At 36.4% G+C, this 24,741-nt stretch overlaps 1 protein-coding gene across 1 annotated transcript; it reads right to left on the bottom strand.

Moving 5' to 3' along the window:
- Window positions 1-1,819: 1,819 nt before the first annotated feature.
- stc1 (stanniocalcin 1) lies at window positions 1,820-19,234 on the bottom strand. The gene is made up of 4 exons (XM_055167556.2): window positions 18,790-19,234; window positions 8,663-8,805; window positions 7,817-8,028; window positions 1,820-7,710 (listed from the first exon to the last, which is right to left on the bottom strand). The coding sequence occupies exons 1-4, from the start codon at window positions 18,902-18,904 to the stop codon at window positions 7,428-7,430; spliced, it is 753 nt and encodes a 250-aa protein (XP_055023531.1). The 5' UTR covers window positions 18,905-19,234; the 3' UTR covers window positions 1,820-7,427.
- Window positions 19,235-24,741: the final 5,507 nt, after the last annotated feature.

Below are 24,741 nucleotides of genomic sequence, written 5' to 3'. Positions count from 1 at the left end.
AATTTAATAAAAAAAACATATCCCAACGCATGTCAACTGTCATGATACAAAAAGATGGCACTTTTACGAACTCAAATATAAGCTTTATTTTGAACTCCGGCAGATAGCAGTTCACCTCGTGTTATGTCTCTCACATACAGCGTGACCCGGAATGTTGACTCGAGCACTTAACAGCCAATAATAAACCATTACGTCACACATCATTGCAAAATTATATTCCAATATATAATACACTGTAAAAAAAATCCGTAAAAATTGCAGCTGGGTTGCCGGTAGCTTACCGTAAATTTAAATGTATGTTATCTACTGGCAACATTACGTTCAAAGCCAAATGAACATCAAACATTAACAAGTCTTTGTCTTTACAGAGCAAAACTAAAAAAAAGCATCAAGCAAAACATTCTGGGAAACAAAATCTGAAGCAAAAACCAAAAAAAGGTTGATGATGATTTCTGGTTCCCAGAATGCTTTGTATGAGGCTGTTATTGTATAGTTAATATGTACTTGTTAATATTTAAAATGTATTTAACTTTGAACAAACTCCTGCCAGTAAATAACATAAATTGAAATCTACGGTAAATTACCGGCAACCCAGCTGCAGTAACATTGCAATTTTTACGGATTTTTTTACAGTGTAGATTAAGTTTCACCTGCTGCCGATAGAGGCGCTAATTTAGTAAACACATCTTTTGGTCGTATTTGGGGGAATGGACAAACGACCATAACAATCTTATGGGTTGGAAGATGGGTTGTTGTGTTTTTAGGGCTAAAGTAGAAACATGACTTCCATATAAGACTACGTTCACACTGTCATCAAAATCCGATTTTCTGCTCGTGACCCATGTCTGTCTCTTTGTATGACTGTGTGAACAGCACAAACCACATGGAATCTGATCTTTTCGATTCTGATTTGAGACACTTCCATATGTGGTTCTAAATCAGATACAGGTCGGATGTTTTGCAATGTGACCTCAGTCTGAACAGTCATTTTGGAATTCATGCGACTTTTACGTCATTCTAGATTGATGTGCGTCACAATTGCAGAAATATGCACCAACGGCATGTTTGCAAAACCACTTAAAAACATTCAAGAACATTAAATATTAAGCTTTTGTTGCACATCACCTTATACATGAAAGCCCCTAACATGCGAATAAGTGTGTTTGACTTTCCTGAAGCGTTGTCCAGATGACGGACCTGCACGTGACCGGGAACAGACTGCCTCGGCTCGTATCGTTTGCTCCCACGGAACTGAGATAAAAAAGCCGGTCTGCGCATCTCTGTAGGCTATGAAGTTCACAACACCCGCTCGGTAGTCTGCACGTTAATTTCCGTATTACCGCGTGTTGCGCGTAATGTAGTATTGTTCTTTTGCGCATGCGATGCACTTCAGGACCACAAACAGTTCACACAGCTGTCTGATTTTAGCCACATTGTGTGAACAGTCAAAGAAAAAATCTGAGCAAAAAAAATCAGAATTGAGCATTAATGTTTGCAGTGTAAACGAAGTCTCAGTGGACCTGCGGTGTATGTAGAAAAAAACATCTCATTCTCAGATAATAAAAACAATACAGTTAATTATGTAAGGTCTTTATACACCACTAATAATATAGTTATGTATATTACATTGCATTTCTATCAAGAGATTTTTCTAAAAGTTACACAATGCACCTATACTTGTTACTACTGTAAATCACTCGCAGAAATTTAGTAAATCTGGTGTTTTCGTTCTTTGCATGTCCTTGAAGTCTTCATGCAAATATGCATATAATCTCAAATACGCATAAAATCAAGAACACAAATATGACACTACCGTATGTCAGATCTGATCATAGTTTATTAATACACCGTAAAAGACACATAGTTGATGCATTTGTATCTTTTGTTAATCTGTCAGCACACAGAGAAACCCAGCACATATATACACACACAGGTATATATGTGTATGAGTTTAGAATAAAGTGCAAATCAATCACAAATTTCCATCATATGTAACCCTAGGGACAAAACAAGAGAATGCCTTAAATAAAATGCCTTGCACAACAACCTTGACTTATTTTGGTTTCAAACTGCAACTCGAAAGGGCACATAAATCTCTGAAAAAATAACATTTATTTGTAACATCTTAAACAGGAATATGAGAAGTGGTTTCAAGTTTTGAGAAGAGCGAGTACCATACAGTTTTAATGGCTTATGTAGCCTGGTTAACATGGCCCTGGGTCAAAGAGGAAATATCACCAATTCTTGGTGAATCAGAGATTGTAAAGAACCTGTATGAACAGATCGTCTCTGTTGTAGTGCATTCTGTAGTTTTCAATGACATAAAATGACATTATTAAGTGAGGGCTAAACTAACCTGAAACATGTTACTGTGACAAATCTATCAAACACATAGCTTCAATCGTTTCTATTCTACATAGGCAATGAACGTTCAATTCAATTCCAAGACTAGACGTCGAAATGTTTCCTTGAGGCAGTGGTTATATAAATTTGGCAACAAGAAGGGTCAGTCTCCAAGCTTGGCTAATCCACCATAAATCCACCGTGATAAGGACACAATGCTATTCAAGTTCATATGGGCTGCGATAAACTTTCTTTAGGCATCCCTTTGAACCATATACAGACATTTGATAAAATATACATTCTCTGAAGTTTACAAAATCCATTACATTTCGAAAATCCTCACAATATGAATAACATGGTGAGCTAGCGGAGGCTTTGTATGACCGAGAACAATTATTGTATCCACAGCAGTCTAACAAATGTAATGTAATAATAACTTAACAGATTAACGTACATTGACATTTAAGTGTACAACACACTTTAATAATGTAAAGATAACAAAGCGGCCATACCACCAATCATATGTTGCTTCAATGCGAGATCTGATGAACTATAGCTGGGTTGAAGCAAACGTGTGCACTCACTGGAGATGGTATGAGATACCTCCATAACTGTGCTTATTCGGCCACTGGTAAATGAAAATGTTTATTACCCATTGGGAACCAAGGGGATGAGCACACAGTGAAAGCAGGACAAATTTTAATAGTAAGAAAAGCTTTAACATAACACAGTGGGGTTGGAAATCAGTTTAGCAGCAACTGTTTGGTACAGGAATGTCCTTGGTGTTTAATAGATTGCGATATCGTCTCATATCATATTTCCAAACAAAACAAAAAGTCCTCACTATGCCACTACATCCTATTGAACAAGAACACAGCAGCTATTCACGTGTCTGAATTCAGAATTAAGGTTCATACTTTAAAAATGCTTCAATGCCCTTTTACAGTGGTCCTATTAGACAGAAAGTGCATATATTAAAGGGATAGTTCACTGGAAAATGAAAATTCGGTCATCATTTATACACCCTCAAGTTGTTACAAACCTGTACAAATGTCCCCGTTCCGATGAACACAAATGAAGATATTTTGATTTGGGGCACCATTCACTTCAATGGTTTTATTTTTACCTATTATGGAAGTCAATGGTGCCCCAGATCACAGGGGCAGTTGTAGCCTAGTGGTTATAGATAGTCTGGCTTGTAACCCGAGAGTTGCCGGTTCGGGGCGTGTGTGTGTGTGTGTTAAATACTCACTGGGATGGGTAAAATGCAGAGGTGACATTTCGGGTATGAGTTGAAGGCTTTTCACTATTTTGGTTCCAAACATTCTTCAAAATATCTTCCTTTGTGTTCAGCGGAACAAAGAAATCCATACAGGTTTGCAACAACATGAAAGTGAGTAAATGATAAGAGAATTTTCATTTTTGGGTGAACTATCCCTTTAAGAGAGAACCTAAGGACACATTTAAACATATACAAAGTTAACTAAGGATAACCATTTTGGCCAAATCAGGAACATCAAATAAACAAGAATGAAACTAGAAATAAAAAAAATTACATAAATAGAAAACAACAAGATTGTTAATATTGAAAGACAATATTACTGGGAATCTGATCTCTTATAGGAGAAGAAAACGCTACTGTTTGAGTTTCAAAACTGAAATGGCCCCTTTTAATGAAATCTTACTAGATATTATTGCATAGTTTGGTGAATTAGTTTTAGATTTGCAGATCATTTGGTTTAAGGAAAACAGTCATTCTGCCCGTCTCTCTTACAGTAACTCTTTGGGTCTAATTCAAACAAACTTCTGTATTAACACCACAATATCACCTGTCTGAGTTCACCACACTGTAAAAAAATATTTGTTGGTTCAACTTAAAAATTGTGAGTGTTTGTGATGCCTTAGATTTTTGAGTTAACTAATAAGTTGCACTGTAAAAAATCTCTGTAGAAATTACAGTATTACTGGGCATTACTGGCAGCTGCCAGTAACTTACTGTAGATTTTACATTTATGTTATTTACTGGCAACAGTTAGTTCAAAGTTAAATGAACAAGAAATATTTTTAGTCTTTATCTTCTACAGTAAGTTACTGGGAACCAGCTGCATAATTACAGCAAATTTTTACAGTGTGAATTAAGTCAAAATTTTAAGGCAGCACGAACACTTACTTTAATGCCTAAGCAAAAGTGACTTATTTAAGGATGAACATTGGTTAAATGGTTAAGTCACTCAGTGGTGAGATGGTTTCTTCGCCATGGAATTCATTTTTGGATGGGAATAACCAAAAGTGGTTTTGCGGTAGTTTGATTGGATTCAAAGCCCCCAGCCCAACACAAGCATCTCTCTGCTCTCAAATCTTTGCTAATCCGAACAATCCCAAGAAGCGAATAGATCTCCCCCTCACCACTCTTAAGAGAAATAGGCCTTGTATATTGCATAGTGTCAAGAATGGCTCCAGAAAACACTTTGCTGTGACTGCCCGAAATGTTCTGTTTAATGTGTCTATCATTATTATCAAAGCAAAACCAGCTAGGAAATACTGGATGTCATCTCCTTTAAAGCTAATAATATACTCGAAACAACTAAATCACCCTGCATGACAACACAGTATGTGGCAACGCTCGAGAAAGGTTTTAAAATATGTGCATTATAGTGGTCCCGTATAACATTCGCCAAAAAGGTGACCTGACTTGTGTTCCCCTATGACCAGCACAGAGTCATAACATGGGCCTTGTACAGTCAACTAAGAAGAGCTCAGAGAATGCCAGACAGATTAAATACATTTAAAATAGCTCCCAAAAAAACGGACACTAAGCAACAAAACGCACCAAAAAAGCACAGTATCTGTAAACTAATGCTTGCTGAATGTACTAATATTGCCCAAAGAAATAATAAAATAAACACTTAAATAATATAGTAAGAAAATAAATATTAGTCAATGAATATGCTTTTTTAAATAGACAGGTTTTTCTCGTGTCTCTGCAACACTGGAATCAGCGTAGTTAAACACTTCTGAATGTCATATTCAACAGGGAGAAACTTGTTCATCTGTCCAACAAGTTGGCCAAAATCTGTGTTTACTGTAGATGTAGCTCTGGGCTTAGAATTGAATTTCCTCCTCAAATTTATTTGGTAACACTTTACTTGAAGGGGTGTTCATAAGCCTGACATGACACATTTCATGAACATGAAAGAGATTTTATGCACATCCATGACAACCGTCACCAGGCGCCATTTGTCATTTTTAATGCAAAGATGACATTGTTTGAAGCGGATTTAAAAGAGGAACTACACTTCACGGCGCAACAGCACCCCTGGGAGCACTTCGACTCGCCTGAAAAGTCCGCTCCCCTTCTCACTCTCATAATGGGAGAGGGAGGGTGTTACTGCGCCGAGTCGAAGTACTCCCAAAAGTGCCACCACGCCACAAAATATAGTTCCTCCTTTAAATCCGCTTAGAAAAGCGCTACGTTTTATTTTGTACCAGCAAACTTGCTCGTATAACTACTCGTGTTGAATAGGAAAAACGTTGATGTGTTTGGTCACTTCTAACTTTATCTCTAAATGGTACCATTGAATGAATGGGGCTAAGCTAAATGCTATCGTAGCGTCGCAGCGCGCTCCAGCGCTTACGTGCACGCACACAGATGATAGAGGGATGTATCAACAATTCTTAGTTAAGGTAATAACATATTTTAATATTGAAAATGAGTAGACTATTCCTTTAATGTAATGTTAACCCATAAAGCTAGGTAGTTTCTTAAGTTTGAAAATTATTCTGCTATGTCATGTTTATGACAGATTAGTTATGATGTTTTGGTTTATTTCAAGTTGTCATAACAAAGACATCTCAAACAATGTCATCCTTGCATTGATTGAACAAATGTCACCTAATGACAGCTGTCACAAATGTGCACAAAAATCTCCCTCATGTTCTAGAGACGTGTATGTCATGATTATGAAGGTGTCATGTCAGTCTTATGAACACCTCTTCAAGTAGTGCGCTACCGGTTTATTTTTGCATTGCACTACTATAACAGATAATGAGTTATTATTTTTTTATTCGGTGGGACAATCCAGCCTGATCTTGCGAGAATTCGTACATATTTTACGAGTTGGCTAATTCATACGAAAACAAACAAATAAAAAAAAATAAAGAAAACCCACTCCTAACCCGCCCCCCCAACGTAAAAGCGGAAAAAGACAAATCATTCATACATGTACACGAATTAATATGAATTTCACCACCTCGTAAAATACGTACGAATTGCCATGAAATAGCATTGGAATCCGAGAGTTAAGAAAATATATTCAAATAAAAAATGCTAGCTACGTTTACGTAATTATGCATTTTTTAAAGGAATATCCCTTCCTGTGCAACTGGATATTTTGTTATATAATGATCGGTCATCCACTGTGACGTGGCTGTATTTATGTAGTGTTTTTTGGTATTTCAATGAATTCCTGCACATAGATATTAGAAGATAACTCTCGCCAAATGGGAGACTCACAAAGGCTAGTGGCAATCTGAGATTAACAGCTAATATAGTAAAATATCTGTTAATAAATAAATAGTACAATCTTATTTCTATATAGCACATGCGGACTATTTCACATCAACGATAGATTCAGTATACACATACACACACATACATTTTTCTTCGCTGTAATCTCTGTAAGATATATTTCAAATACAAATGGCTATTGATTTATATGATATTATTTTCCTTTTTATATTTCTATAGATATTTTCATGAAAATAAGTCTATCTAAGAGCTCTCTACATAATGACCTGAATGTTTCGATGATTCCCAACATCGCTTTCCCTGCGCATGAAGCACACCAGAATCCTGATAACGAAACTCTTTTCATCAAATATGAAGTGACAAACATAGACTTAAACATTCCAGATGTTTTTTGGACTGGTACATGCCTTTTTCCAGTTGAGAAGGAATGTGTCCCTGTATAGCCTTGAAAAATAAACCACTTTTTTGTCTTGCTTTCTTTTTTTTGTGTGTTTTCACTTTGCGCTTGTGTATGTTAGCTTGATGGCTAGGTTTGGACCAGCGAATCGGTCTGAAGTTACGAGCTGTCGCCGATGTTGCGTTTCTTGCCAAAAAGATTCGAGGCATCTCTGTTGCGTAGATTTGGCTGGTTCTTGTATCCGTGGGGACTTACAGACCATCGCCACCCACCACGAGTCTCCGCTCCAGTAGGTACTGCGGCAGACGGACACGGCTTGTTCTGCAGTAGCTGGAAGAGCGTGGCGATCTCAGGCCCTAATCGGGTCAACAGATTCGCCCTCACCAGGTCCACTGTTTCCTCGTCGCACTCCATCAAACTCTGCAATAGTTTCCCATAAAACCTGCAAAGAGATCATTTACAATGAGCTAATATGTCAACAACAAATTAGTGCGTTATACAGTAGAAATACATTTAAGATTTGCATGCAAACCGAAAAAGAACAACACCTGTTTGGAAAGTGGTTTGGTAATTTAGCCACCTCTGCAATGGCTTCTGGGTTTGATTTGGCCACTGTGCAAATGTCCAACTTGCTATAACACTCCTCTTGAACTTCAGAAATCATCCTTTGGAAGGTAGAACACCGTCTGACTGTTAGAAAGATCTTGGAGGTGATGCCATTGGCGATGCACTTCAAGCTATCCTTCACAAAAGCCTTGCCCTGCGGAAATAAGATGAAACCCTATGCTAAACAAGTGATATGAATCTTTAAACTGATTTATCTGAACCAGCACCAATATATCGGCATATAATCGGTATTGGCAGATAAAAGCTTTATTTTCCACTATCGGTGATTATTTTATATTGGGTCACAATGACAACAGAATTGCATGCTTTCTAGGATTTCATGGGATGATCATTTCAAACAAGGAGTAAATGCAAAACTATCAGTATCTATCGGTATCGCTAGATGTCATTCAAAGTAATCGAATATCGGTATCGGCACCGATATTTGTATCGGTGCATCCTTGCATGATGAACCTAATAAAGTAAATCAGATCATCACATGCTACTCAGTCACTGCATTCATCCATCCATCTATCCTTTTTGGGTGGAAAAGCCATGTACTGTAATAAATATTCATTAAACTATACCACAATAACTCTGCGTGGCCTTTCAGAGCTACACTCCCTTTTCAAGGATGTCAGCAGCAATTCACTGGGATTCACTTGATCCTGTTGCATTATAGATTTATCTTATGCTCACCGAATAAAGTGTCTTTGACATCAATAGGATATTGTCTACCCTTTGTAGAACTGATGCATTTCAATGGGATTTTATACAAATGTACATACCTGAGTGTCGAATTTAGCAGCGCTATAAAGGAAGGACTTGCAGATGTCGTGCATGCCGTCTGTGTCACACGTTGAGTTTTCAAGACAAGCGAAGGCACCACAACCCACCTGGAGGGCGCTGTTCAAGCAACGTGCCACATCAGCTAAAAAGGAAATCACAATTTAAATGGTGCACATTGGAAATAATTAAAGACATTCTTGGGTAGAATTGTATCCAGTGCATTCAGAATTTATGAATAGGCACCTTCATAAATTGAACTGAATTGCTATTTGAATTAGAAAGACAGTAAAAGGAATTTGCAGAACTTCAGAGAAATTGTTCACAGTTACTCAAACACCAATACAAAGAAACAAACGCACCAGGCTTTTTACCATCCCACAAGCCAATTATTTCCAATTATAGTAGTATACATTTGCTCTAAAGGTCAATTCACACTAATCCAACAAACTCCAACCATCGTCAACATTTTGAATAAATTAGTTTGTTGAGTTTGTTGGCTCAGTGTGAATTAGTTTGTTGGTGTTTGTTGTCGTTTGTTGAATACGTGCAAATCATTTGGTTAGTGCTTGTTGGATCATTGGGAATCAGTTTGTTGCCATTTGGTGAATCAGTGTAAATTAGTTTGTTGGTGTTTGTTGGATATGTGTAAATCAGTTGGTTGGTGTTTGTTGGATCAGTGTTAACTCTTTCCCCGCCATTGACAAGATATTATCCACCAGGTGGCGCTAATCCGCAACTTATAAAAAAGTATTGCCCTAGGGCAAACAGCTGTATGTCCGTGTATGTTTTAAAGATCGCTCTGCATCTGATCTCTATCAAAAGTCCTTTACAAAAATGGAATTATCTCAGCTTTTTGCTCAAAATTTGGTGTTTTTGATGAAACCTACACATATTTGAGAGGTGATAAAAACAGAACACATGAAGGTAGGATGAAACAGATTTTTTGTTTGAAAGCAGAGGGTCTGTTCTTTTATTTCATATATTGTATGTTTATATATTTAAAAAGAAGCATTTTCTGGAAGGCATTAAACTTTTGTGAAAATCATGAAAAATGCTGGCAGGGAAAGAGTTAATTAGTTTGTCGGTGTTTGTTGGATATGTGTAAATCAGTTGGTTGGTGTTTGTTGGATCAATGTGAATCAGTTTGTTACTGTTTGTTGGATCAGTGTGAATTAGTTTGTTGGTGTTTGTTGGATCAGTGTAAATTAGTTTGTTGGTGTTTGTTGGATATGTGTCAATCAGTTTGTTACTGTTTGGTGGATCAGTGTGAATTAGTTTGTTGGTTGTTTTGGTTGGTGTTTGTTGGATATGTGTAAATCATTTGGTTGGTATTTACTGAATCAGTGTGACTCAGTTAGTTGGCGTTAATTGATATTTGTTGAATCAGCGTCAATTAGTTCGTTGTTGTTTACTAGTGTTTTTTGGCATTTGTTGGATCAGTGTGAATCATTTGGTTTGTGTTTCTTGGATCATTGGGAATGAGTTTGTTGCCATTTGGTGGATCAGTGTAAATCAGTTGGTTGGTGTTTGTTGGATAAGTGTGTAAATCAGTTGGTTGGTGTTTGTTGGATCAGTGTAAATTAGTTTGTTGGTGTTTGTTGGATATGTGTAAATCAGTTTGTTACTGTTTGGTGGATCAGTGTGAATTAGTTTGTTGGTTGTTTTGGTGGGTGTTTGTTGGATATGTGTAAATCATTTGGTTGGTGTTTACTGAATCAGTGTGACTCAGTTAGATGGTGTTAATTGATAATTGTTGAATCAGCGTCAATTAGTTCATTGTTGTTTACTAGTGTTTTTTGGCATTTGTTGGATCAGTGTGAATCATTTGGTTTGTGTTTCTTGGATCATTAGGAATGAGTTTGTTGCCATTTGGTGGATCAGTGTAAATCAGTTGGTTTGTGTTTGTAAGATAAGTGTGAATCAGTTTGGTGCTGTTTGGTGGATCAGTTTGAATTAGTTTGTTGGTTGTTTTGGTTAGTGTTTGTTGGATAAGTGTAAATAAGTAGGTTTGTGTTTACTGAATCAGTGTGACTCAGTTAGTTGGTGCTAATTGATGTTTGTTGAATCAGTGTCAATCAGCTAGTTGGTGTTTACTAGTGTTTTTTTGGCATTTGTTGGATCAGTGTTAATCAGTTTGTTGGTGTTGATCGGTTTGTGTTGGTGTTTATTGGATCAGTGTGAATCGATGTGGGTTGGCATTTGTTGGATCAGTGTGAATCAGGTTGTTGGTGTTTGTTGGCATTTACTAAACCAGTGTGAATTAGGTTATTGGTATTGACTTTCTTACTTAGTATTTCTGTCTTGATTTTTACTAAAAATATCTAAAAATTCTTAATTTAAGATGTATTTTCTTGGTGAGCAAAATAACCTAGGAAAATAAGTCTAGTTTTTAGACAAAAATATAAAATTTAAGCAAATTAGTTCTTAAAACAAGCAAAAAAAATCTGCCAATCTGCTTGTTTTAAGCATTAATTTACTTAAAGTTTATGTTTTTGTTGTCTAAAAACTAGACTTTTTTCCCTAGGTTATTTTGCTCATCAAGAAAATACGTCTTAATTTAAGAATTTTTAGATATTTTTACAAAAAAATCAAGACAAAAATACTAAGTAAGAAAGTCTTTCTTTTATCAATGTGAATCAGGTTGCTGGTGTTGGTTGGCATTTGTTGGATCCGTGTGAATTAGGTTATGGGTGTTTGTTGGATCAGTGTGAAATAGTTTGTTGTTTTTTGCTGGATCAGTGTGAATTAGCCTAAACATGTCTGCAGGATCTGCTCATGTAGGAGATGTGAGTCTCTTTTCCTGTCCTCTCCACAACCTCAATGGCCTGGTTCTGTATTATGCACTTTTAGCACAGGTCCACAAAGAACCAGACCAGGGCCTTATATATTTTTATATCTCCTACAGTATCACCTATTTAAGTGTTATATTTTACTTTGGGGACATTTTTTGCCTGTCATTCTGTAAAACATTACTTACAGCATCAATAATCCTACAACATGTTCTCATGAGAAATGATTTAAGGAGGAACATATGTGTATTATTCTCTTAAAAATAAAGTTTTTTGTTTCACAAAAGGTTCTTTGTAGTGATCCCTGTGAAGAACCTTTTAAGCACCTTACTTTTTTTAGCAGTGAACTTGTGAAAGCATTTAGACCAAGTAATGAATTCTTCTGCTCTCTTGCAAGGGAAACAAAAAGCGTAGCGGGAGATCCTTTTTTAAGGGGACATGTTCTCATTACAACCGTCCCTGCCAATCGGATGTTTAGATAACATTAAGAACTATACACTGTCTCTACTGGTACCAACTGTATACATACATGTACATAAATGGTACAAATCACCCCATTTTGTACAATTTTGAGTAAGTTCTAAGTTAATAGTACATTGTTACTACACTTCTAGACTACTTGAATTGGTGTGAGTTTCTATTCAATTATTATATGAAGTCTAATTAAATTGTTGTGTCTTTTTGTTTTTGGAAGTGCTTGTGACCCAGTGAATGAAGAAAACCCACAGCAGACCTTCTGGGGTGCTCCTGTGAGGTGATAGTTAGGGACTCAGCGAGTTAAGGGAGGAGTGTTGGGCCAGTATGCTACGCAATATTGGGTTCTGCTGACTGTCACATTTGGCACGAGACTCATTTTTTCCATTACTCTTACATGTGACAAGACAATAACATTCAGTGCGGTGAAGTCCAAACCCACCACCCCCAACGGTTCTGTGCCAAAGATTATAAACACATTGCTGCACAAGATTTGTAGCCTGTAAAGCCAGAATCCCACGCCACGGCGAGCAAGAACCTTAAGGGACCGAGTGTGCTTGTGTGCGCCGAAGGAACTGATGACGTTACACACTCACTTTACTGTATCTGAAGGAAAAGTACTGTGTGTTGCTGTCTCAATGGCGTCTCCTGGCAGAAGGCAGACTTCTGAAATAACCAGAAACCCCCAAATGTCATGCAATGAATATGTCTATTGTCCATAGAAGCAGGTTAGGGCAAGATCTCAGATGAACATTCTGTTAAGGCCATTTTTGCTCGATGTGCACATTAGCACGTCGTATGAAGTTTAGCATCGTGCTACGCGATGTTTTAAAGGCTTATTTTTAGTTTTCATAGTTTATGCGTATATATATCATAACACATCCATCAGAAATCTCAACAATGTCTCAAACTGTGCTTGAATTTGCTAAGATACCAAAATCTGTCCTTAAGGCATCAGTTTAGTTTAGTTGTTTCTAGTTTAGCTTTTTCAGAGATTTTGTCGCAATGTGCATGCGTCGAACGTCTGTGTACATGTACGGGTCATATAAATTCTTGCTGACCCATGTCTTAGCCTTCAGGGTGTCTTTAGATGAGTTATTTTTAATTCAAATTCATGATGAGCTCTTTAGCTGTGGGCTCTATTAGATGCCCCATGTCACGAAAACATAAAGGGATAGTTTACCCAAAAATTTTAATTCTGTCATCATGTACTCACTCTCATGTTGTTCTGAACCTGTGTGAGTTTCTTTCTCTGTTGAAACCACACAGTTGATTTAAAGGGCTCCTATTTCATTGCTAATAACAACGTTATGTGTATTTGGTATAATACAATGTGTTTGCGTGGTTTATGGTTTAATAACGCATTATTTTCCACATACCGTACATTTTTGTAGCGCCAGCCCTGCGTTCCAGTTCGTTTTTTATGACCTTTCCTCGCTAACTTCCCTCAGTCTCGTTTACTCGGATGTACGTCATTGCTAACATTGTACCATGTTCCCACTACTGCTGGAACACTTGAAGTGGGTTCAAATGGATCGCCCTAATCCCTTGATCATATGGAAAGTGAAGACCAACCCTTCGATCATTTGAACTGTGCAAAGCGCGAGCTGCTGAAGTGACGTCACAATCGTGTTGCATTGTGGTATATGGATCTGCCTGAAGTGTACTTATGAAGTAGACTATGTCAAAATCAAGGGAGTGAGGGTCTGTCCATATAAACTTCCCTCGTTCACTTGACGAAGTGGAACGCACTTCAAAGTGGCGACAGGGATTCCCCCGAGGGGAAGTGTTTAGGGAAATTCGTGAGTGTGTGTCTAAAACTGGAGTGGAAGGCAGCCAAAATATCCTGGTTTCCTAAAACACTCTGATTTTGTACAAAGCCCATCAATTTGAAAAGCGTTGTGTCGTTGATTGGCCAGCTAATCTGCACGTTGTGATTGGTCTGAATATCTCTGACGTCAGCAGGAAATGTGATGCTCCTTACCATGTTTGAAAGATTCGGTCACAAGTTAACTTACAGGCTGTAAGTCCAAGCAGGAGGAATTATGATAATGTCGGTCCCAGGAACTAAACTGTTGCCTACAATCCGTGTGTTTGTTGTAGTCCAAGAAAAGAGATTTATGTTGGAAATTATAGTTAGGGGTTTGTACCTTTTGCATATCGTTAATATGTGGGTGATTCTCACGAAACCATTGAAACACCACGGCACTAATGATTTTAGCTTTAAAATGTGTAATATAGTAATATTAAAAAGCATCAGAATTAACACAATACTGTGTTCTACCTTGCACAATGTGTGATTTCAACATAAGAATTTATAATTGGAAATTTTATCTCATTTTCTGCTGAAATTCTCATTACCGCAATGTGTCCGGCTGTGTTTGAACATGCGTTATGTTGTAATTTAATCAAATTAACACAAAAATATTAGGAAAAAAAATTAATGGATGTTTTGCTAGACTTCTTTAGATGACAGAAAAATATTTACTGAATATTCATGTATAATAATAATGAAGAAAAATTAGGAAAATGATGTGTCCATGCCTGATGTTCTCATCCTCCGCAACACTTTTTGAGAACAGTTTAAGCACACATACAGAATTTTAATAAAGTTTGATTTTGAGTGACCAAGCACATGGACCAGTTACTTCAAGATGGCTACCAGGTAAGATATTTTTTTACAGTTAATTTGAAATATTGTCTTGTCAGAATGCTTACACGACATTTTGATTATCATTACCGCAACAGATGCTTATTAAATGTTAATTTAATTAATAGAAGCATAATACTTTGATTTTAAATGCATGTGCAGAATCTCCAAATTATGTTCTTTCAGGTTTGTCATGTCATTTTGAAAATATGTCAGTGTTGATGTTTTCTGACTGTTGCGGTAATGAGATTTTTTAGGACTAATTTTTTAAATTATGTTACAAAAAGTGTTAAATGATAAGTAAAAGTTTTTAAATTACTGTTCCTATTTACTCCAGACTTTGTTTTTCAATGTCTGGTGGGAAAAAAAGTAAATTTAAGCAATTTTTACATTTTCATGCTTGACATTTTTAAAACCAAGTTTTTGTGAGAATCACCCATGTACCAATTCACACTTACACACCAAAGGAAATGTAAAATCATGAATTGGACCATAGTTGCTCTTTAAATAGTAAAAACAGAATAAAGTTCTGAATGTGTTTTAAAGGTGTTCTGAACAGGGTTTAAATAACATGAAGATGAGTAAATGATGACAGTATTTTCATTTTTGCGTGAACCATCCCTTTAAATTATTCCGATTTTGGTATCAGAATCTGTAGTGTGTGATGTGGGAGGCGGCGACTGCTTTACATCATCAGACACCACGTCACCGGTAACATTACAGTGAAAAGCAGCGTTACGGATGAATTAGACCACACAGTTAAGGTGTTGTCTCTCGGTCAGGGGCCTAAAATATGGGTTTGATATTTCATTTGATGCTTTCATAGAGCACTTATTGTATTGCAATGGAAAACAGGCATGATGATTAGATATATTACGACTAATGAAACTTGAACACAACTTGGCCAGCTCAATCTAATAATTTTCAGGGTACGGTGATGAGCCCTGACAGGTCAAAACTAATATGAGTTCACAGAAAAAACCCATCAATAGACAATGCACGGTCTTGTGCTTGCCTTTTCTCTCTCTCTCACTCGGGCAGCATCAAGTGCGATAAAACCACAACTGGGTCGGTTATCAGAGCCCCTACGCACATTTCTTCACGGGTGATATTACATTTTTCCATACAGACTATTAGGATGAATTGTTGTTATGAATAATTCATTTCTACACTAACATTGCTACCTGTTCGGATTTCAACTGGCAGAGCGCATGACCCAAACTTGAACCCGTGGCCCTGGCGCATGACTCAGCTGTACCCGGCAGATTTCGGAGACTGCACTGCCATTGTCTTAATATGTCAGGTAGAGTTCACTCATTTACAGCTGGCCTTTTTGTTTATTATTTGAAGACATTATCTACCCATCCGTGATTTTATCACATTCCTGTCGACACACATCTAATGACATCATCATTGGGACGAGGAAGCCTTCAAATAATACGAGATAAAGACCGGTTGTAAAAAGTGCTGTTTAATCTCAGTGGTACACCAACAAAAACAATTCACCTTAAATGTATATCAATACTTACGCACAATAACTAAAACCTTTACTTCTAAATAAAAATGACTTTGGACACGTGTTTTTGGAAGACGTCACCAAACTATTTTTGTTACGCAAAGTATGTATATATATTGTCCATCTTGGCCTTTTTAAAATTATTGGTGCACCACTGTCTCTTTGTCTCAAAAGCACTGAGTCAGTTCATATCTCCCTAGCAACTAAGTACAACAGTAAGTTATGCAAATACCAAGCAGAGTCTGACAAAGGTTTTCACGTCCCAACCAAAGACAGAACGGAACTGAATGTCCCATACCACACACGGCCCACTATTTGACACTCGGACAAGCGATTCACCACAGCATATTAACTACTGACATTATTCTATCCCTTTACGGATATATTGTGTACCTTTAAAGGTATATTTTGTAACTGGTACAAAATTGGTCCTTATATGTACACAAAAGGTACATTATTTCATTTCGTTGTATAGACATTAAAGGGACACTCCACTTTTTTTTTTTAAAAGATGCTCATTTTCCAGCTCCCCTAAAGTTAAACATTTGATTTTTACCGTTTTGGAATCCATTCAGCCGATCTCCGGGTCTGGTGCTACCACTTTTAGCACAGTTAGCACAGTCCATTTAATTTTATTAGACCATTAGCATCACGCTGAATATAACCAAAGAGTTTAGACCTTTTTCCTAATTAAAACTTGACTTTTCTGTAGTTACACTGTGGACAGAAAATTAAAAGTTGAGATTTTCTAGACCGATATGGCTAGAAACTATACTCTCAATCTGGCGTAATAATCAAGGACTTTGCTGCCGTAACATGGTCCCCTTGGTAACTTTCAATTGCGGAAAAATTAGCATATTTTCAAAAAAAGTGGAGTGTCCCTTTAAAGGTACAAAAATGAACTTTTAGAGGGTACCACCTCAGCGACAGAAAAGATTTAGCTTTAAAGCAATTTTTTGACAGTGAATAGCACCAGGTCCTTTCAAGTTTGCACACTGTTGATTAAATAATCTGTTTCACCCTCTAATATAAATTATAGAGGCGAGTGATTTGTAAACTAACTGCACAGCCTCCAACACCCTCCACCTGTGAATACACTGTCAAAAAAATGGTTCCTAGCTGGGGCGGTACCCTTTCAAAACCTAAAGTGTTCAAATTGGTACCAATAGTGCATATCGGTACCTATATTTACATAAATGGTACATACAGTATTAGGGCATTTTTAAAGGGTGCTGCCCCAATGACAGCTTGGGACCAATTTTTTTTAAAAATGTGGACTAGATGTAGGGCTGCAAAATGATTAATCGCGAGTAATCGTTTGCAGAATAAAAGTTTTTGTTTACATCATATATACGTGTGTGTAATAATTACCTATAATACACACCCACACATATATAAATACACTCCCTTCCACTAACCCAAACCCTAACCCCAACCATTACAGAAAACTTTCTTGTACCTTAGCTTTTCAAGAAACATCATTCTGTTTGATTTATAAGCTTGTTTCCTCATGGGTACCTCAAAATGTCCCCATGAGGTCACAAATTTACTGGTATTCCTATCTTGATAATAACCAGGTACACGCACATGCATGTATAATTTAAGAAAAAAAATCTATTTATGTATTAAATATTTATAATTATATATAATATAAATTATATATATACATAAATATTTCTTAAATATATACATGAATGTGTTTGTATTCATTTATTTATACATACATTATTATTTTGCACAGTACACACACATATATGATGTAAAAAAAACTTTTATTCTGCAAACGATTAGTCGCGATTAATCATTTTGCGAGTATTAATAAGTGAAAGCTACAGGAGTCTGGGTGTTCAGCAACATTTTGCCGAACATCATGCTGCTGGAGATCTGCTTTATTAAAGGTTGAAATAAACCATAAGACTTTGGTTAGCAGGTTCAGGTGTGTCTGATTAAAGCTGAAACCAAACTTTGCAGGAAGGTACTGTAGTTTTTCCAGCAGCTGGTCTGAGCACCCTTGAGCTATGCTGAGCATGATAATGACCCCACTGAGGAAAACGTTTTATATTTACTCTCTAGTCCTCATTTTCCAGAAAATCACTCGGTGGTTTACTGAAAACGATTAACCCAGATTCACACTAAACATCCACATCCTAAATCTATTTGGAAAGTACTTTCCAGATTAAAAAAAACGAAAGCATCTGTATCACTTTTTAAACAGGTATTTAAACGCCACAGTGTGGGGTATTTTGCAAAAAATCAATAAATCTGATCCGTCCAATAGACAAAAAGTCTATCAGAAGTAAGCCACCAGCACACCAGAAACAATGAAAGCCACCAAACTGATTTTAAGACGCAGCAGAATATAATTCACATTCATTCATCGCGCATTCAATGCATCATGCAAGTTCTCATCATCACCATCATCCGCTAAGATGAATCCTCAAAGGCGCGTGATCTATAGCCTAGAGTATGCCGGCTATATGCAGGCTCAAAGGATGAAGATGATATTCACTGAGGCTATTTGATACATCTGTCACTGAGCCGGTCAATAGATGCAATGGATGAAAAGCTCAGTCACAGAGGAGATGACAGCTCAGTAGGAGCTCCCAGCATCTACCCTTCACCAAGCATGAAATTAAACCCTATGCGTGCGTGTCAGAATCAAACCGGCTCGTTATTTCCCGATCGGTTCCTACTTACAGGGGCTGTTGGCGGAGAAGCGTGCTCTCCTGGGCGAATAGGATTCGTTGTGATCCAGTTCATACGCGGAGGCGATGAGAACGGCGAGAAGCAAAAGTCCGGTCCTTAGCGGCATCTCTTACTAAATGACACTGGCTTTTGATTGAATTAGAGGAGCTCCTTTATCTCTGTCTCGCGGTGACTTGGTTGGCAAAATGCGCGTGATGTGGCCAGTCTCTTTATCAGTTCCTTCTCCCGGCGGCGTGCATGACAGGAGCGCAGGTCGCCCTTTATATGTGCCCGAGCATCACGAGCCCTCCGTTCAGCCCAATCACAGCACGCGCTCTCACGGCAAACTTTTATTCATTGATCCGTGTCATTTAAATAGGCTTCTCGGCGCGGTTAGGAATTACATATTGCGTAAAGTTAGCCTTTCCTTTTGAGTTGGGAAAGGTGCTTGGGAAAACGCTCACATCCGCACGGTGTTGTTCTATACAAATGATAAAGGTGTCCATGCGTGTCCACATCACTTGCATGGAGCTCATTCATAACGTCACAATAAGTGAACAGTTTTGTATGATTTTTTTGACAATCATTGACAACTACATGAAGCTCGGTCTCACCCAGTGCGTTAGGATCCACTTTTCCAATGTCACAGATGTAATAAATGGGCTAATATTGGCACAAAGCTGATCATTTCTAATGCACTGACGTATCAATGAGTTTATTATCTTTTTACTATTGGCAAATAAGGCAGCTTGTTTTTCTTTACCCTTTTGTTTAATGTAGTAATCCGTGTATTGTGTTGCAACAGTTTCCGCACGCGCGTTTTAGTCAAATGTATTGCGTTCTTTGTTTTACTTAAACGTCTTTGAGCAATAACATTTGAAGTTATTCAAATGCCTCGTTTTTTTATCTCAATGGCATTTTGCTGTACTCATTACACTACAACAAGGGCGCTATTGTTGTTTAAGCACGCGGAATTGTCTATGACTGGGAGATAAACTGCGTTGTTATTTACATGTAGCTCATGGAAACCCATCACTGTTGACTTTAAGCGCGTCTAGAAACTCGCAAAGAGCTCGAGCACTGCGCACGTGCAGTAGCGCACGCGTGATGACGCTGAAGTCTGAGCGTGAGTAAATGCTCAGTCAGCACAGTCACGGTTAAAGACGGGCAGATCTCACAAGAAATGCTTTGTGGGTTAGTACATCATTTAAAATCGCAATAAATAGACAATCTGTAACTTTGTGGAGACAGTCAAACATGCAGTACATTTCACTATAGTCAGGTTTATTTCGAAATAAAGTACATTTTTGTTTGGGTATGACTTTTGGATAATTTAAGATTATAATTTAAAACCTGTTAACAAAACCATAAGAATACTTTAAATAGTTATGGATCACAAAACAACAAAATGAAAAACAATTAAAAGGCAACAAGAAAATATCAAACCAATACAACATGAAACATAAATATTGCTCTATTTGTGAATTTGTGACAACCTGCTTGCATTATGAAAAGAAATACTTTGTTCACTCTATTTAAAAGCTGACATAAACCCATAGTGACATTGTAATTTTAGTTGAAAGGACATCATTTCAAAAAATATTGTAACTTAAGAGACAGTTTTGATTAAATTTAGCATACAAGCCAACAGAATAGCTAAGAAGTCCCTTTAAACAACAACTACCCCATGTTTTTTGCTTTTTACTGTTATGTAGAGTCTTCAAATCAGCCCTTAACAAGCATTCCTAATGGGGCTGTCAAAAGATTAATCGCAATTAATCGCATACAAAATAAAAGTTTTTTGCATAATATATCTGTGTGCACTGTGTATAATTATTGTATATATATATATATATATATATATATATATATATATATATATATATATATATATATATATATATATATATATATATATATATATATATATATATATATATATATATATATATATATATATATATATATATATACACATACATACACACACATACACACACACACACACACACACACACAAAATAATTATACACAGTTATACACATATATATATATATATATATATATATATATATATATATATATATATATATATATATATATATATATATACACACACATGAAATTTTGACATATTGATATTATATATACATTTAAAAAATATACGTAAATAATTTCTTAAAGTCATGTATGTGTATACATAATAATAACACACAATACACAAATATATTATGGAAACACAAACTTTTATTTTGTATGCGATTAATCGTGATAAATCTTTTGACAGCCCTAATTCCTAGTTTGTTGGGTAACTTTTAGAGCAAAATTTTAACTTATTTCTCATTAACTATCAGGTACATTCGTGAACTCCTTTGCCATGCACACAAGTCCAACGGACTTACAGCTGGTGTCTCCAACTGCAAACATTATTAATGGATTTGTGCCTCCCACCTCCTACCATACGCTCTAAAAACAAACGGTGCTAAATAGCACTGAATGTGGTTCTTGGCTCGTAATCATTGAGGAACCATTTTTAGTGCTCTATAGCACCTGTGAAGCACCTATGAAGAACCAGGGGTCTTATAACACCACTAAAGCACCACATATGGTTCTACATAGCACCTTAAGTGCTACACAGGTACTTCATGGGTGCTATATGGCACTTAAAATGGTTCACGAGCCAAGAACCACTTTTAGTGCTATTTAGAAGGGTTTGTTTTTAGAGTGTATCCGCGGCAACATCATCGTCAGTCAGAAATCCTTATCTCCTGCTTTGCCTGTGCAAAACTGTTTACTAAAAGTATAGTTGGTGAGGGAGTCACTGACTGCTCCCTTATCATTAATCAAATCAAATCTTTGCAATATACAAGTCATTTTAATAGATTTGGATTTGAAAAGCATTCCGTTAAGTTAAAAAAAACTCCAAGTTATTTACATTCCAGTCATTGTATATAAATTGACTTTAACTTGCTTAAATAAGGGGAACTCCTTTCAAAGTTCCTATACTTAAGAAAACCCCTTTGCTCTTTTACACTAGCTGACACTAGCTTTTTTTGCAGATTCACATGGTCAAAATTACAAAAGAGGTTGAAGAGTGTATAGTTAAAGATCACATGTTTTCATTAAAGGCATCCTGAACAGATAAAGAACAGCTTTAAGACTCAGCATTCAATCATTTGTCTGTAAGACATTGTTGTTGAAGTACTTTGTTGTCATATGTGAGTTCTTTTACAGATTCCATTAAAGATGTGGGTTGGATTTCCTCCATGCTTCTCTTATCTTTGCTATCTGAAGTGACTGTGAAGAAGCTTTAAAATGGCCATTTGGTTTTTTTTTAATGTGTTTTTTTACGGTAAAACTGTAAACTCTTTTTACATTTCACCACCTGTGTTTCCATTACTCTTTAAATTGCAAATTAAAAATGCGCCTACTTCCATCAAGTATATTGCGAAAAAAATTTACCCTAGATGTTTTTTTTTTTAGGTGGTTTTTCAGACAATTCCAACAAGGAATATATTAAGAAACAGCAATTGAAACAGGTTTTTTGCATTTACAGATTACCTGACATGCGTAAAAGTTGCATGATCATTCTTTAAATATAACGTGGTATGTTTGATGCAACCTGATCTATGTGAAATAGTCACGCATTATTTTACTCAGTTTTGCGTGACATTGTCACGTATTTCCACCATATTACGTGCCCCTGACACGACATTCTTTTCCGTGGCGGTTTCACGTGTTTGTTGCTCAGCTGTTTTTCCTATTTTCTTACAGTTGTCGCTTCGGGTTGGGGTTAGAACAAATTTATTTTACATAAAATGACATCCTTACCCAAACCCAACTCTAACCCTAACGTCAGGCGCCGATGGTTTAAAAAGCATACAATTTTTTTTTATAAACCAATACATTAAGTGACATCGTAACGCAAACAGCAAATCTAACCCCAAACCAAAGCGACAATTGTTTAAAAATAGGAAACAGTTGAGCAACCAATACGTGAAACTGTCACGGAAAAGAAAGTCGCGTCAGGGGCACGCAACATGGTGGAAACACGCGACAACGTCACGCAAAACTGAGCAAAATTTGTGAGATCAGGTAGGTTTGATTGGAGGACAAGACAGAGGAGGTGTGGTCGACTTCATGTTGCGTCACAAAAAGCGCATGACATCTAAATACCGTGAAAGCGATTCATAAGTCGGCTGTTTTATATGCTCTTGAGTCGCTCTCGTGGTATTTTGAAGTCATCCTCATGTTGGTCTGCCGCCATGATTTTTGGAAGGACTTATTGCAAGACAACAACATTAAGTTTTAGTCGCATAACATCGGTTAACGGAAATGCAATCATTTCGTAATCATTTTTTGTCGACATTTAGAAAATAACGCTGAAGTTTGCGTTAATGGAATTTTAATGGAAACGCATTTACTGCCACCCCAATTTTATAAAAATTACAAGGCCAATACTTATATTTATAATATATAATATAGTTATAATATGTGCAGTTCAAAATGTTTATCGAAACTTTTAAATTGTTGTTGAATTTCATTTGACACATGTTTACAGTACATATTCAGCATGGAGAAAAAATGTATTAGGACAAACAGGATGGTAGATTCACCCATCATATTGTAAGGAATCTAATAGAAAAAATTTGATTGTATTGAATTTAGTTTCTTATTAGGGACCTGTCTTTGTAAAATAAATAAATAATGCGGTATCAACACATAACATTTGAAATCATTTATGTGTAAAGTAGCTGTAGGCACTGTTTGAGTTATTTCAAGGTTTTAAGTGTAGGATGGTGGTTACAAGCATAATATGTCTACCATTTATATATACTATACACTTTTGTTGCAATATAGAAAGTGTATAAATAGTTGGTATAAAACAGCACATTTAAGACCTATAATAAACTGGGGTGATTTCTTGACTGCTTTCATACTGAATACAACACTCTTAAATGTAACGCTGCATCATAGAAGAATCATTTTTGGCTGTATCCGTAAAAAACATTTAACATCCAACATACCTTACTGTACACAAATGGTTAATTTTGATAAAAAAGTATTAAAGATAAAGTATTTTTTTTAGAAACATTTAGCTGAATGTTTCTTTGGAAAATTGAAAATGGTTCATCTATGGCATCGGTGTGAATAAACTTTTGTAGCACCCTTATTTTGAATAGTGTATAGGAGGGAGTGTTACTGTTATGCAATCTTATAGCAATAAGGTGGCTAATTCGTATTAATTTCTAAGATCACATTTGTACATTTTTTCTACAATTTGCTTTTGCCCCTATGCCCTTGGGGTTAGGGGTGGGGTTGAGTTATTGTTTTTTTTAATGATAATCGTATGTTTCTCTTATAATTGTATAATTCTCTCAGCCAACTCGGAAAATACATATAAATTCTTGTGAAATCAGGCTGTCTCATTATTTTCTGCAATATCAAATCACTCAGTGTTTGTACTGTGGCAAGGATTTAAATCCAGCTGTTCTGGAAAAGTTACAGAATTATAATTATCACTAAAATGGCTCCAGGGGCACATTCACCAAATTATGAAAAATGTTGTCTTAAACGGATATATTTTATATTCACAAACACTTAGGGCAGCACCATTTCAAAAAGTACATTTTTGTACCTATACTTCAAAAGTACCAAATGTATACATATCTGTACCTGCATGGTAGGACCTTAACCACCTTTTGTACATTTTGTGTAAATGTTTACAGCAACGTTTTCACTCAAAACGTATGTTTTTTACCACACTGTATATTTTTTCTACACAAAATGTATATAACAATTTGAGAGACAACCCATAAAAGGCTTAAAGATCCACCAGTTGTGGTCACATATGGATAAAATTAATCCTTGGCTAGTTACAGAAGTAAGTAAAATTCAGGTGGTCTTGCTCCCCAAAATGAATGAATCCTTGGGGAAAAGTGATATATCAGGCAAATGAAGTCT

The sequence above is a fragment of the Misgurnus anguillicaudatus genome, chromosome 5 (assembly GCF_027580225.2).
Source record: "Misgurnus anguillicaudatus chromosome 5, ASM2758022v2, whole genome shotgun sequence".
In the NCBI taxonomy this organism is placed as follows: Eukaryota; Metazoa; Chordata; class Actinopteri; order Cypriniformes; family Cobitidae; genus Misgurnus; species Misgurnus anguillicaudatus.
The sequence above is the reverse complement of the archived record's forward strand: the minus strand, read 5'-3'. Positions and strand labels throughout refer to the sequence as shown.